The 15,199-nt window shown below is 34.9% G+C and overlaps 2 protein-coding genes across 4 annotated transcripts; one reads left to right on the forward strand and one right to left on the reverse strand.

Moving 5' to 3' along the window:
* Positions 1-411: 411 nt before the first annotated feature.
* Positions 412-5,044, reverse strand: LOC143447300 (cilia- and flagella-associated protein 161-like). Of its 2 annotated transcripts, none has more exons than XM_076947336.1 (9): positions 4,879-5,044; positions 3,861-3,950; positions 3,546-3,644; positions 3,151-3,296; positions 2,926-3,007; positions 2,513-2,671; positions 1,885-1,958; positions 1,087-1,218; positions 412-597 (listed from the first exon to the last, which is right to left on the reverse strand). In XM_076947336.1, the coding sequence occupies exons 1-9, from the start codon at positions 4,945-4,947 to the stop codon at positions 501-503; spliced, it is 948 nt and encodes a 315-aa protein (XP_076803451.1). In that variant the 5' UTR covers positions 4,948-5,044; the 3' UTR covers positions 412-500. The 2 variants fall into 2 exon arrangements, with proteins under 2 accessions (XP_076803451.1, XP_076803452.1); XM_076947337.1 differs by lacking the exon at positions 1,885-1,958 and adding an exon at positions 2,220-2,293.
* A 2,631-nt stretch (positions 5,045-7,675) lies between these two features.
* LOC143446131 (selenocysteine lyase-like) lies at positions 7,676-12,859 on the forward strand. Of its 2 annotated transcripts, none has more exons than XM_076945638.1 (7): positions 7,676-7,902; positions 9,025-9,291; positions 10,286-10,413; positions 10,740-10,892; positions 10,995-11,219; positions 11,445-11,541; positions 11,869-12,859. In XM_076945638.1, exons 1-7 carry the CDS (start codon positions 7,791-7,793, stop codon positions 12,102-12,104), a joined length of 1,218 nt encoding a protein of 405 aa, XP_076801753.1. In that variant the 5' UTR covers positions 7,676-7,790; the 3' UTR covers positions 12,105-12,859. The 2 variants fall into 2 exon arrangements, with proteins under 2 accessions (XP_076801753.1, XP_076801754.1); XM_076945639.1 differs by having other exon boundaries at positions 7,756-7,902; positions 8,972-9,291.
* The last annotated feature ends 2,340 nt before the right edge of the window (positions 12,860-15,199 follow it).

The raw sequence follows: 15,199 nt of genomic DNA on the forward strand, positions 1-15,199 counted from the left end.
TTTTTAAGAACAACTGAAACCTGCTTTTTGTGATATGTGGATTATATATACTGATAAGAATGAAAGAGCCCAGCACATTGGCGGGTTTTTAACTCAAAAATATCTACATTGAACTGAGCACAGTAATGATCTTCACTATTCATGCCCCAGTTGCTGCGCCTACTTGCATTTTGTGCATCATTGTGATGGACATTTTTTGTGCTTGTAATGATTTTGCCTGAAATTTTGAAATGCTCATGAAAACAGGTTCACAAATTATGACACGTGTATGTTATTCCTCAATGGATGTATAAATAACAGACTCAAAGTGGTATGATTTCGCTATGTTTGGAGAATAACAGCTTAACATACAGTACTCTAAACTCAAAACTACCAAACTGAGACCTGCCTATGAAGGTTTATGACTGTTACTAACACATTTTACTACTTTATTGACATTTTGTGGCAAAAAATTCTACAAAATAGATGTACAATTTAGAATGCAAGTGATTAAGAAAAAATTATGATGTACTTGGCTTTGCCTCAGTAACTTCAGGATTAGCAGGTTGGGGTTTTGCTTCTTCTGTTTTTGGAACCCCACTTGGTTCAGGAATTGGTCTATGACATACAAAAGACGGTGTAAAATGAGAATGGGAGAGTATTGAAATCTTCATTCATGAGCTGAGAAAACTTTTTGCGTGATGTAATAGCTTGTGATTGTTCCTTACTGCTCCAGCCACTATCTTTAAAGCTTGTGTATTATTCTGATGAACATATTTTTATACATTACTCTAGTTTTTTATTTTTACCTTACCACAAATGGGAACATTTTTACCAAAACCACTGATTTTCAGCATTGACTATTACGACAATAGTGTAAACCAGTGAGTTTTAGCCCGGGTCTTCTATTTGCAATACCACACAGCCAACAATTATGAGATAAGATTACCTTATGCTATCAAAACAGATTACCACGTATCAGTAGGAACACTACTGGTTTTGACCACTCAGTCAAGTATAAACTAAATCATCCATCATCAGGTAAAACTTAATACTGATATTATTATTCATCATTACATTTGAAGAACAATGAAAAAAATTCTCCACCTATCAAAATGTGTGGTTTCATCATCACTTGGGTTTCCAGTGACCAAAACCCAATGATTATTGTCTTTTTCAGCTTTGTGTGAATCAAGAACTGTGTGAGCTGACACCTCATATTCACGACCAAAGGGAGTTCTAGAAATTGATGTGCAATGACATAATAACACGACACAACATGAATTTACTCCAACCCAAAGAAATAACTTACTTAGCTATTTATCAGTAATTCTTAAAACAAGTTTCACTGCAAAATTTGGCAACATGCTAAGCTTAAAGAAACATTCCAAGCAATGCAAGTAAATTAATCAAATTAATGTTAATTAACTTATCTAAAATTATATGACTGCAAAATATATTATGGAGGTGACTTATTTTTATTATGTGTAGGAAAACCATCAAAAAAATTTATTTTATTAAATACATGCAAATCATGCAAAACAATATAGATATTGAAGCAAAAATTATAACAATTTTAAGTTGAATGCCTCCTGTTGTTGTGTAAAATGAGTGTTTTTTAACTTGTGTAGACCTATCGTGTACTAGAACTATATTTGCATAACATTTGATATAGGACCTTAGTTCACATATTAATGAAATATTAAGGTCAAGAATAAGTCTTTTTAATAACCAGTACACTAAATCATGTATGGTGCAACCTCATTATTTCTTACAATGATATTGTCAGTAATCACGTTACTTGGGACTCAATCATGCTCGAGAACAAAATATAAATGCAACATGCGATTAACTAAAACAATTTTATACTGGTCATCAGAAGATGTTGGTCATGCAGCTTAATACCTGACCATATACTTGTCATGAATAATAAGTTTTTCTCCAGTTTTGTTATGACGGAGGATCAGCTTCGTATTAGCCTGATAACAATTAGCACACACAAATAATATAAACCAACACACAAATTCAAAGATGTTAGTAACCTGCTTCACAGCAAGTACCAACACAAATGATATATGTATGGCAGGTATGAGAGGTAAGGTTTGAGAAAGACTTTTTTGGAAACCCATTATGAGAGTTCATTAGTAATTTTCATTTATATTGCTTTAAATAAACGTTTGGTAATACTAAACTTCTTATCTGCCATATATATACCTAACTACTGTCCTTTATATACCTACTTCAAGCCACAATCAGATGGTACAGATAATTCTTGACCAGTCTTGTTGTGCATTATAACTATCTTGCAATTAGTCTAGTTTAAGAAAGAAATTGTAATTTAAACTAATTTTTATACATAACCCAATATTTTTTGCATTTGTTTGTTTTATATCTATTTATACATCTACAGTATAAGTTCAAAGAGAAGGTGAGCCTATTTTGTGTAAAAGTCATTTCAAAACATTACGTTGCATCCAATAAAATCATTAAAACATGTATTTTTTGGTTATTGTCTGGCAATAACAAAACTTACAGGTACGGGCAGTCCCTCATATTCCAATCTTTGTTGAGGATGAAAAGCAAGCGCTTGCCAGGTAGTCAAATAATTCAGTTCATCAATCAACTGAATTATTTGCTGACGAGATTTTTTTGCACTGAGATTGAACCGGGCATGGTCACTAAACACCTTCAACTAAACATAAATGGTAAATGGAATACCTTCGTTTTAAATCGCCTAAAAATTAAAAAAAAATTCAAGCAAGCCTCTAGATTGTTAAATGTATGTTTCTTTTTGTTTATTTGCGACAGAAATCTACATATCTATCTTGTGACAAGCCACCATTTAACTTTTAAGCTACGTAAAAATATATCTAACATTCACATCTTTCGCCCCCATTAATATTTAACAAGTAAGCATGTGTTGTACAATGTTGTTTGTGCACTAACGTTGCCGGCATATCCACTTGTAGTTGAAATCGCAAAAGGCTGGCCAAATCTTAGGGGTGAACCATTTTCACTGCCATCAATACTGCAAGTCGGACAATACAGAACTTTAGTTAATTCACTATAAAGAACGGCAGAAAAACACAAAAAAAATTAATTTTATAAATAATAGTACCGTATATGCTACTAAAGTAAAAACTTAAATGGTTGTAAACAATTTCTGCGTACCTTGTAATTACAAAACTATTTCTTGCACAAGGATTAAGAATGCGTGATGCCGAAAGAGAACATGGTGCCTCTACTTGTTGAGCCAAATGCATTTTGTATTCATCCATGTTAATGGACAAAGAAGTTGGTGGACGTGGTGGTTCAACCTTGTGTTTGGTAACACAAGAATATATTTCATAAAGCTTACAATCAATGTCAGCTATCTTTCTGGCCAACAAGTTAAAACATTTTAAAAAAGTTGACACTTGTTCCTTGCAGATTGTACTTTACAAGAAATTATTTTTAAAAATCTGTTTAAATTTTTAAAAACTGTTTAAAGAAAAAATAATACATACTTTATATTTAAGAAAAATACATTTAATACATACATCAAAATTACAAAAGAACAAAGTTACCTGTTGCAATGAATGTGGAATATCTTCTTGCCCTGGGTTGACGATCATCACCGTGTCTCCAAAATGCACAAATCCGTCTGTTGATACACTCAGCTCCTTCTGTGGTATTAAACATTAATGAAATTAGCAATTTTCTAATTAAGGGCTTGAACATGGCAGAAAATGTAGCAGTAGGCTACATAGCATTTTAGTATAATTTGAAAATGGCATAGTAACATGGTACAAGTTAACAGTACTGTATGTTAAATTACTGAGTACACACCGATAAATTTTCACCTGCTCAATAAATAGCACCAGAAACATAAAATACAATACCTTTTTCAGAATATTTTCCAGCAAGTTATGGGTTTTCTGCACAAGAAGTTCACCTCTTTCTTTTTTTCCCAGAAAATCTTTTAGCAAATCCTAAATAAAAATAGCTAATATCAGTCTGCATCTTGACATTAATACAATAAACTGCAATCATACAACAAAATCAACAAGTTTAATAATTTTTGTGGCCCAAAATAACTGTTTCTTTCATCCATTGCATTTATTTTTGCGTAAATATTAGCACAATCTACTTAGGAAGTTTGTATGTTGCAAGTTTACTCAAATAAAATTAAAACTTCTACTCAATGTGCTGGTAATGTAAACAACTACCTGTGCCATCATGGTATATTGTATACATAATGTTTTATTACTATTATACATTTCATGTGTTGCATTAGTGGGTTTTGCAATATACATCATCATTAGTTAGTAGTTAATTTTATCTGAAACAATTATTGTAATTATCATATTCCAATTTTCATTGTGATTTTATTTTCACCTAATTGCTGAACACTTTATACAATAAAAATAGGTTAGGTGCTAACCATGAATTGCCAGATATGATAATCCATAATTTATTTTATTTAGAATGAGTGTTGCTACATTTACTTAGTTAGACACTGTCCATAGTGGAAAGTGTGGCAGCTGCACACACAAGAGATTCATCAATGTACACTCCAAAGGTTGTTTTATCTTTAGGTCAATTTATAATAAATAAACAACGAAAATGGTCGAAACCCAATGACAGTATATTCTGCTTTAATGCCCTTGGACACACAATTAACGACACTTGTTCCTGTTCAGTGGACCTGGTGGACAGTTCTAAATTCAGGCAATACTATATAAAAAATCAAAATAAAAAGTAGTGTGACTATGTGACAATTGGAACTTGCACAAAGGCTAGCTCGGTAACCAGGGCTCGAGCGATGAGGAATCATCGCCAGGTTTAAGTCGTGCAAAAACTTTCCCCAGTCCGAGGATAAAGATTACCAAACCATACCAACGAGTGAAAACGACTCACTTCTTCCAAACAAATGTCTTCATTCCAGTTTCCAACACGAACAGAGGGATTGTATGTACGTACGCTCATGATTTTTTTACACGTTCTAAAATTATTAGCTATTTTATACAACCAACCTGACTTTAAGTAACACGGGTCAGAAAGCGGAAAAGAAATAGGAGCCTACAGTCCCTGTTAATTCAGGTAGGCCTATCAAATGTTTTTTAAGTTATTGCCATGACAACAGGGGAAATCCCGCATTGGAAGACAAATTAATTCTAGCCGCTATATTTCATGCGTAGTTTGGTCCTTATCAATGCAAGCGACGGTTTGTGAGCAGTGAGGACCAAAGTAAAGTCGCTAATTAGTTTGAGTATAAAATGAAAAATAGTGCACCAACATTTCTAAATTTCTATTTTAAAGTGATAGATGAAAAAGCATGTGAAAACTTTTTTTGTTTTGTCAATGCGGAATCGTGTGTAATTAGTGATTAATTTAGCAGCATATTGAAGATACTATGCGAACTATTTGCATGAAATTAAAGAACCAACCGGCAAGATAAGCCGTATATTTTTGATTTAAGATGTTTTATCGCCAACTGATGCATATTTTGCCGTTTTTTTCATTTCCAGCTTTGTTTGAAGTAATTTTGTTACATGCCAAAATTTTAGACGCAACGTCACACACCTCACGCTGAGTACCTTGGTACCACTCGGTTACTGAGCCGGCAATACAGGTTACCATATACCTTTGATGATTGACAAAGCAGGCTCAACTTAAGCTAGTGTTAACAAGTAAAAGTAAAGCCTTGAGCTACTACGAGGCCTATGTACTGACTATACCTTATTCAGTCATTATGCCCTTCACACAGTGTCAAAAATATGTAGGCTATAGGTAGGGTATGTTGGGACACTTCACACTTGGACTGGAGTTGAACAGACAGACGCTATTATGGCGAAGGTTAATGCTTGGTGCGTTGTTCGGTTGCTGACTCCTGACTCAGAAGGCTGCTGCTTCAGTTGTCTGTTAGCTTCGCTCATATATTAAAAGAAAAGAAAACGACCTTCTTAGTTCATGGCTTTAATCGAACTCCCGTCCTATGCGGAACCAGTGCCGGAAAGAATGGGATAGAAAAACGGACGCGCGTTGTGGAAATTACCACGTACGGGGAGTATTCCGAGGGCGCCAACCAGCGACCAACGAAGAAGCACCCAACGGCCGCTACACTATTATATCTAATGATGACTGAATGAAAATTTTTTGATGAATAAGCAATAATAAACATCTTCCAAGTACAGAAGTAACTGTATGCCGGACTGCAGAGTATGGTTGTTTTCAGTAAGATCTTTGGGTGCGCCAAACAACGAAAAATGACAAGTGAGGGTGCGTAAAAATGCTCAGACACAATGGAAGTGCGCAATTAGACAGTAATGAACACAGTTTGACTTATTTAATCTTTAAATCAATTGAAAATTGAGGGCACAAAAGTTCTGTCCAAGTCATTTGGTGCAAAATAACGCATTTAAGTGGTTCCACGACATATGGCCGCGGGAAAGTGACCGCGAACAAACTCACCGGGGTCAACTGAACGTGACGTAAATTGACCGCGAACAAACTGACTGTGATGTAAATTGACCGCGAACAAACTAACCGGGAACAGACTGACCGGAATGAAAATTGACCGGGAGGTAAATTGACCGTGCAAGTGCTGAATTATTGTGTTTAAGTTGATGGTAGTATATGATATGTAAATATTTGTTTGTAACTATTTCCTTTGTTTTTAACAAAATTTTTTTTTATTTCAATACACATTGAAACATTTATTGAAATTAACAGAAATATTTCCGGAAATACGAGAAATACGAGTAACAACATTAAAAGACGTTCACTGCAAAACACATATGACACTACATAATAAGGGCACTAAAATTTACACAAACTGTTATTTGACAAATAAGGAAGTTTATTGCGCAAATTGTAGGTTGTGGGCGATGCCTCTGAGAAAATCTAATATGTCACGGTTTGCAAAATCTTCAACGATGGTTTGAAGTCGCGCATCCAGATCCTTGTATTTCCTCCTTTTGACAGGATGCCCTTGGGCACAGAGCGCCTCAATCTTGTTTTTGTTTATGTTCTATAATTTCCTCAAAGCTTCTATAAATTTCCAAATGGTTGGGTGTTGCATTGATAACATCCTGTTTATTAGATTGTGGTGACCTTCAACTTTGTTGTTTGTTCTGGCTTCGCCATTTAACACCCGAACATGGACGTTCCAGAAGTCATGTGAATATGGCGGGTCTCTTCGGAGCTGAGTTCGAAAGCGACGCCCGATGTAAGTACGCTCAAGTAGTATGTTTCTTGTGCTTTGTTCGGTAGTAAACAGTACAACGCTGGGACAAGGTCGCCATGTCGTGAAGCATGGGGCCGTACAAGGGGCCAAAAAACTCTACGAGTGGCAACCTTGACTGCAATACACATACTGGATAGTGACTAGATAGCGAATAGATAGTGAATTAGAATTTTGACCTTTTGACGGCCAATTTGTCGCCGGTTAATTTGATCGCCGGCCAATTTATCGACGGTTAATTTCATCGCCGGCCAGTTTACGTCACGGTTAATTTGATCGCCGGCCAATTTGTTGCCGGTCAGTTGTCCACAACCAGTTGTCGCCGGCGAGTTTGTTCACGGCCATATGTCGTGATCCCCATTTAAGTATGCCACTAAAGGTCATAAAAAACTGTATTGAGTGTGCCTATGCCAAACTATGCAGTCTGGCCTGTATGAGCAAAGCAAATGTTATTTTGATTTTAACCTAACTTTTGTGTGATTTTACAGCAAAAATTTGCTTGCGTTTCTTTTGGTAGGCTACTAGGCCTTCACTTAAGTTAACTGAGTGTACTTACATATTGTAGTATTGATGTCAAGTTTGAAAAATGTTGTATTTTGACTTTAATGCAACGACACCACTTGCAGATGAAGTTATTGAGTCCATAAAAGATGCTTTAACTGTTGGATGGGGTAATCCAAGTAGCAAATATGATGCAGGTAAGCTTGAAGGGATACCCACTGTCCCACACAGACATTTATAATCTCATAAAAAGCTAGACTTTTTTGTTGTATTATTTTTGTACTACCTGTGTTGTTGCTCAAACATGTTTTGCCAACAAGTGTGTGCCTTTGCTTTATGTGTGCTAGCACATATCGTGCTGATTACGAAACGTCTTAAACTAATAGCTGTAATATATTGAAACGATTGGCTAGCTTTGGCCTCCTTTGTCTTCATATCTGGTTGAGCATATATGGCATACATTCATGTAACTTACTTTGACCTAATGACTAGAGTTGGGACGAGTTGAATCTGAAGCCGAGGAATCCGCCGAGTATTGGCCTACTTCCTGTCGTGACGAGTCCGAGCAATTTTCTTCGTATTCGGTAAAATTAAATTGAATGAATACGATATGAAACACGTATTTACCAACATATAAGTTCCTTTTCAAAACAAAAATATCAAGTCAAACAACGAGAGGGGGCTTATAAACAAAACCTAGAGACTGGTCAAAACATTTTACGTCTTATCGGTCGAATTACCATGGGTACGCTAAACAGTGCACCGCTGCATCCTTAAAATAACAAAATTTGAAGTTAAAGTCTGTTTGTTGTTCCCTACATTGACAAGTTAAGAAACCCGTCAGAGATTGTTAAAATTTTAATTTAGAAAAACTTTGAGCGTTTTAACGCGTCTTAGGATTTCAAAAAGTACAGCACCTTGCCAAATTCCTGACTTGGCACGGCCTAAGTTTACGCCCGTGGCTACAATCTTGCAGATTGTAAACCGAGATTCTGTGATGTTAGCATGGAATTGATAGCCAGATCATAATGCAATGATTTACAATTCAAAAAGGAATTAAGTTTTATTACTTATAAATGCACTTTCAAGCGCCACTTTTACCTTCAACATGCAAGATCACGTACCGGGTGAAAATTTCCCGGCCGAATCTTAATAATAAAGATTCAGACTCGGCTGGATCCAGTAGTTTTAATTTCCTCCCAACCCTACTAATGTTCAGCCTACTTATGCTACCAGGCTACTGTTTCTTTATATACACTATTGCAGGACTGGAAACTACACTAACCAGTAACGATCTATGGATTGCTTATTTGCAATAGGACTTCAAGCCAGAATGCTTATAGAAGAAGCAAGAAACAATGTTGCTGCATGTATTGGTGCTGCATCTCGAGACATAATATTTACATCTGGTGGAAGTGAATCTAACAACTGGGTAATTTATTCTGCTGTTGAAAACTACGAAGCTTCCTGCATTTCCCGAAGCGAATCAGGAGAAACCTACAGAAAACCTCACATTGTTACCACAACTGTTGAACATGATTCAGTTTCTGCACCTCTGCAAGCTTTAGAAAACAAAGGAAAAGCAGGTTTAATGAGTAGATGTGTAATATGAATGCAAGCTCTGTTAGCATACTTACACCAGGACTGTTTTCACTTTATTTTCTGTCAGGAATTAAAACTGTGTACAACCAAACTTCGTTGTAAGTTATAACTTACACTCGTGGGCTTCAAAAAATAAGTACGTGATATCCAAGTGTTTTAACCATTAGCTTATTTAAGTAGGGAACAGATCAATGCAGTATTACGAAAAATGCAAAATAACATTACAGCAATGCATGTCACGTTATTTGTCATCTTTGCCATGGAACAATTTGTACATGTGAAGCGAGTTTGATGTTAGTTAGATGTTATCGCCTGCAATTATATTAATAATGATATCATACTAAGTTAAAATAAAATTACGCTCACAATAAAACATTTTTCTTGTGCAAATACATCCAAATCCTAACTCCAAAACTAAAAAAAATCCAAAACCCATCACTTTTCTTATCCAAAAGATAAGTTCGTGTGATACATGATTACGCTTTATACGGCTAAACCATGAAGTAAACCTAATCAACCATTCTCGCCTGTTTGTGATATCTGTGTTCATTTTGAAGCCATTAACAGGAATAGTACTATGAACATGTTCGCTGCAACCGATAAGGGCAAAAGACATAACGCATTTGCTGAATTTGGAACTTGAAAATCTGAACGTTGTAACTTGTAAAGATGTATATGAAAAATTATAAATAGGTTTTGTAGTAACAAGGACTCTGTACCTGTAGATAGCACATTGTTACATATATGTCAGAGCTCATGACTGAGGTATTTGGTAGATCAGGTTTTGAATCTAACATTGTAGAGATTTAAAAAAGTTCTCTCACCATCACCCAGAGTGAAATAATATGGGTAAGCATAATGCACAAAGCAGGAGTTGGGTAGAAACCAAGGCAGTGACTGCCCTACTCCCGTCACTGCCATTTTACATCTTGTGTTTGGAAAACAGAATACCCCTCACAGTACTGTTATATGTTGCAGATATAACCAAAGTTCCCATTAACAAGACAATTGGTGAAATAGTTCCTAGTGATGTGGTTGCCGCAATTCAACCAAATACATGTTTAGTAACCATTATGATGGCCAACAATGAAACTGGAACTATCATGGTAAGGAAAAAATTACTGAAATCTGATATTGATTGTTATGTCTAGCATGTCAGTTCAGTGTATAAAGCAGGGTGCATAAAATATTTTGTTCATAAAGTAAACAGAAATTTATGCTAAATGAAATAAATCTACAAAGGTGTTTTAATACAACCAATGTCCTGTTTAACGTAACTTTGAATGATTGTGCTCTTTAGGCATTGTTGAAGTTATTAACTTGATCCTTTGCCAATTTGTTTTATTTGTGATGAGATCTTTTATGTTACATAATGTATATACTGTTTAGTTTGATGTTTTCAAAGGCATTAATGTTAAAAATTTGTATTCAGCCCATACAGGAGATTTCGTCTGCAGTTCGTAGAATAGAAAACAAACTTTCTTCAAGCATAATGATTCATACTGATGCTGCTCAGGCTATTGGGAAAATTCCTGTTAACGTAAATGAGCTTGGTGTAGACTGCCTAACTCTTGCAGGCCATAAGGTAATTTAATTTTGTAATGTAACATTTTTATGATTTTTTTTATATATTTAATGTAGTGAAATTTCATCTGCAATTCTTTTTTGTCATAAATTCTTTTTTCAGTTTTATGGTCCAAGGATTGGTGCATTATATGTAAAAAATCTTAATAATAAAACTTTTCACCCATTTATACTTGGTGGTGGACAAGAAAATGGCTGGAGAGCAGGAACAGAAAATACACCAATGATTGTTGGTTTAGGGAAAGCAGCTGCTTTGGTACGGGATTATTTAAATGATTATACTGTCGCAATGGAAGATTCTAGGGATTACCTGGAAATCAAAATGGCTGTAAGTTAACAATTTTCATGCTTTGTTTTTATTACTAGTGCACCGAAGTTTCAGCAAACCAAATTAATTTGGCCAAATTGGATGAAAATGCCCAAATTTGGTTTTTGCCTGAATTGATTTCCAGGTTCAGCCGATAAAAACGATTTCCGATTATATGCAAATCCAAAGGAAATTCTAAGGGAACGTCAAGTTCAATGTAAAATACAATATATACTGTGTTGACAGGAAATCTTTGGGAATAAAAATATAACGTTTAATTGCAAATCACCAAACAAGCTGCCAAATACTTGCAATGTATCAATACTTGGCAAGGGGTTGGAAGGTATGTAACCAAAATATTAATGATATCTCTTAGTACACCTGATGAAGCAAGCTTATGCTTGCGAAAGCTTGTATAGAAGAATTAGAAGTTAACCTTAGAGTGCGATCTTATATCTTGTTTTTTATTTTACCATATACAAAAATGTCAGTTCATTTTATGTTTTATTCACCTGCAAGTCAAGGAGCAGTGGTGAAAATTGAATACGTTATGTATAACTAAAACACTAAGGTTGCAAGAGTAATTTATTAGATACTTTTAGTGTTGGTTTAGCATCTATAATCTATATAGACCTGTTGTTATCTTTGTTCACTTGTAAATCAACTGTAGGTTACAAAGTGGTGAAGAATGCAAAGGGTTTTTGCTGCAGCACTGGTTCCGCATGTCACTCAGGCAACTGTGAACCATCAAAGATCCTTCTGTCGTTTCATGTTGGAAAAGATGTGGCAAGAAATGCAATTAGGATATCGACTGGAAGACATACCAATAGAAAGCAAATTGACAGCTTAGTCATGGAGCTCAGAAAAGTGGTGGATGATTTAAAAACAACTGTTGAAAAAGAGTAAAGCCTTTATTTCCTATATGCACCACTGGTGTTGCATTTAAAACATTTTTCTTGTAACGTGCAATATTAGTGATCAATTGCCATGATTCCAGCAAAAAACTCTTCTTTCAGATAAATGTAAGAAATACGAAATAGAAAGAATTTTAACTTTGACATTTGCACAGCTGTTACATTCTGATGATACGGTTTGGTTTGATTACAGTAAACTAGGTTGCAGTTTTCGATGTTTGCCGGATCAGATCCAATTTTCCAAATGTACTAAAATTTTGGAAAAAAAATCTAAACTGAGTGGAATGCTAAGTGAGAGGCAAGTCCAAAAGAAGTTGGCCTAAAATCAGAGTTGTTGTCAGTAAATAATACTAGAGAGAGTTACATGAAAAGCTGTTTTCAAATATTAAGCATGCACCAATGTTGGCATCCACAGTGCATGGGTGTTGGGTGCGTTTAATTACTATGGTGTTGTGGCGCTCATGGTGACGAATTAAATTACAAATTGTTCGTATTATTAAGAAAGTTGTATTGTCTTTGGCTAGATTTCTGTCATTCAAACATTCGTGTTTAGTTTTACATTATTATACATCAGATAGCTCTTGAAACATAAAATAGTTTGCTGGATTTCAAACAATAGATGTGATTTTGGGAAGTGTTTATAGTGCAGTTACGTTACGAATTTATACGTATTCTTGTTGACAATATCTCTGTGATGTAAAATTGTTGTCAGATTGTTAGTGGTTAAAAATAAAATATTTTGTGACACATTTATGTGACGTTTAGCTAGTTGCCTACTCTGATTGACTACAGTATAAAGCAATGAAAAGAAATGGTTTTGGCTTAATCGCTCTCTTCTGAAAGGTCTCATATGAAATTTCTTCTTCGGAAAACGTCTTTAGAAAAGTATGTTGTGGGAAATGGTACATGCATGATTTCTTCTAATATGTAATTAATACGACTACATCACTACACATTTGGAATATGAGAACTGGAATTTTACGAATGTTGTGCTGGCTAGAAGAAACAAAGAAGCGAAAGCATAACCAAATGAGTCAAAAGTTGATAGATAAAAAGAGTTTTAAAGGACAATAAAGCTTTAAATAATTCCAATACACTAATATAGCCCCCACCATCGCTTTAGTATGATATGTAAACATTAAAGGCATTACAACGGCATAGCGCCACTGAATATCGAACACGGGCCGCATTTCTTGCGAGGCCAGCCAGCCAAATGGAGAATTTCTTTTATTTTATAAGTGAAATAACAAAAAATGCTATTACTCAAAAATTACCGCATGCTAGGGCTGTAGCGTCTCGCTTGCCGCTGCCACTTTAAGAAGGCACCACAAAGGCAAAGCCCCTCCCATTTGTTGGTAAATCTTTAAATAAGTTAGTTTTACACATTTACTGGAGTATAACGACCAGCTTTCTGAGGTAAGCTTTTATGTTCAATGAAAAATATCTTTCGCCTTCTGTTGACTACTATTACACTTAATTACCATTTTCCTCCTGCCCGAACCGAATATATCTTTGATGAACTTAGATTTTTCTATTCATTAACTATTAGGTATCCTCCTTTTTGAGTTGCGTCACTTCGCGCAGCTTTATTATTTAATTTTATGTAGGCTACTTTTTTATTGTTATTTTATATTATTTATTTTTATTTTATTATCATTTAGGCCATTAGCTTTAGATTAATTTACACTTTGGAAAACTAGTAGGCTACGTCGTTTTATGTTGAAAATTAGCATATATTTCAATTCATTGCCTGGCGAGCGTAATTGACGTTACCTAACAGACACTTGCGTAGTACATTTTTGCCTACGTTTTAAATCTGACAAAGCAAGTTAGAGCTTACGAAAGCTTCTGCTTTTATTGAATGAAACTATTTAATTTTTACGCAAGACGTATTGATATATCATAATGATCAATGATACTATATACATACTAACTTATATCAATATAACTATACTATGCTATATACTGTACATGTGTATAGGCCTATACATAGTGACTATATATTAAATATATAGTATATACTGTAGTTATATACTATAGGTTGTGCACCCCTGGTATATAGCATCATTGATAATGATGTCACACAGATCTCGACAGAGAGAACAAGAAGAAAAAAGGTGTGTTTGTGACAATTTTGGATTAACAGTCTGTCGAAATGCTGTGTGACAAATTTGTAATGTCGCTGTTCTAAAGTTTTAAGCAGTTCGAATTGAAATACTTTTCCCGTTTTTGGACAGTCTTATTGCTAATCTCGTGTCTAGAATCACTGACCACAAATCTATCATCGTTGGGATGCAGTGCTTAACTCCATCTGATCAAACCCTCAAGCCGTCCGCCAAACAAATTGAAAGCATTCAAGTTATGGGTAAATTTTATGAAAATGATTTAAAGAAACCTTCGGAAAAAGCTCTCGAATTAAGATTATGGTAAAAAGTACTTAGTCGGTTCAACAAAACAGAAAGACCTGCCCATGCAATACTGATGTTTTTTCAAATATTTATTTACACATTGCGTAGAATTTTCTCTCTTCCGTTGACAGCGTCTACCAGTCACTCCCAGTGAACGGTATTTTTCTACATTACGCAGGCTAAAACATAACTTATTGTTATTTACGTAATACGAGTAATGCAACCGATGTAGTGTAAATTCATAGTCTGATAAACGAGAAAGAAAACGTGCCCCGCAAAATTGTATGATACCGTAACTTTTGAGAATGCATGTATATTAGCATACAAAATACCGTGTCAAGGCGTTGGCCTACTTCTGTCTATAAGTACTGTAGGCTACTTGTGTAAAGCGCTTATTGAATGAACAAATTTATTACGTCACCAAAGGGGGTCAAAATTTGACAGGACACCGGAATGAATAGACTTGCTCTTACTACAAAAATTTTAATTTAACTTTTTACTATTCTACAAAAATCGTGTGCGCTGTTCGGAAGAGATTATTTATAGGTTTACTTGAAAAATTGAACAGGCTTTAATTTTTAACCTGGAATGTATAAACTTGTAATTTTTACCATGTGCAAGTGCTGTTCTGTAGTTTTCTCTTCGTATGCTCGTTTTTTATCCAAAACGCATTTATCGT

This window comes from Clavelina lepadiformis, chromosome 2 (genome assembly GCF_947623445.1).
Source record: "Clavelina lepadiformis chromosome 2, kaClaLepa1.1, whole genome shotgun sequence".
Lineage (NCBI taxonomy): Eukaryota > Metazoa > Chordata > Ascidiacea > Aplousobranchia > Clavelinidae > Clavelina > Clavelina lepadiformis.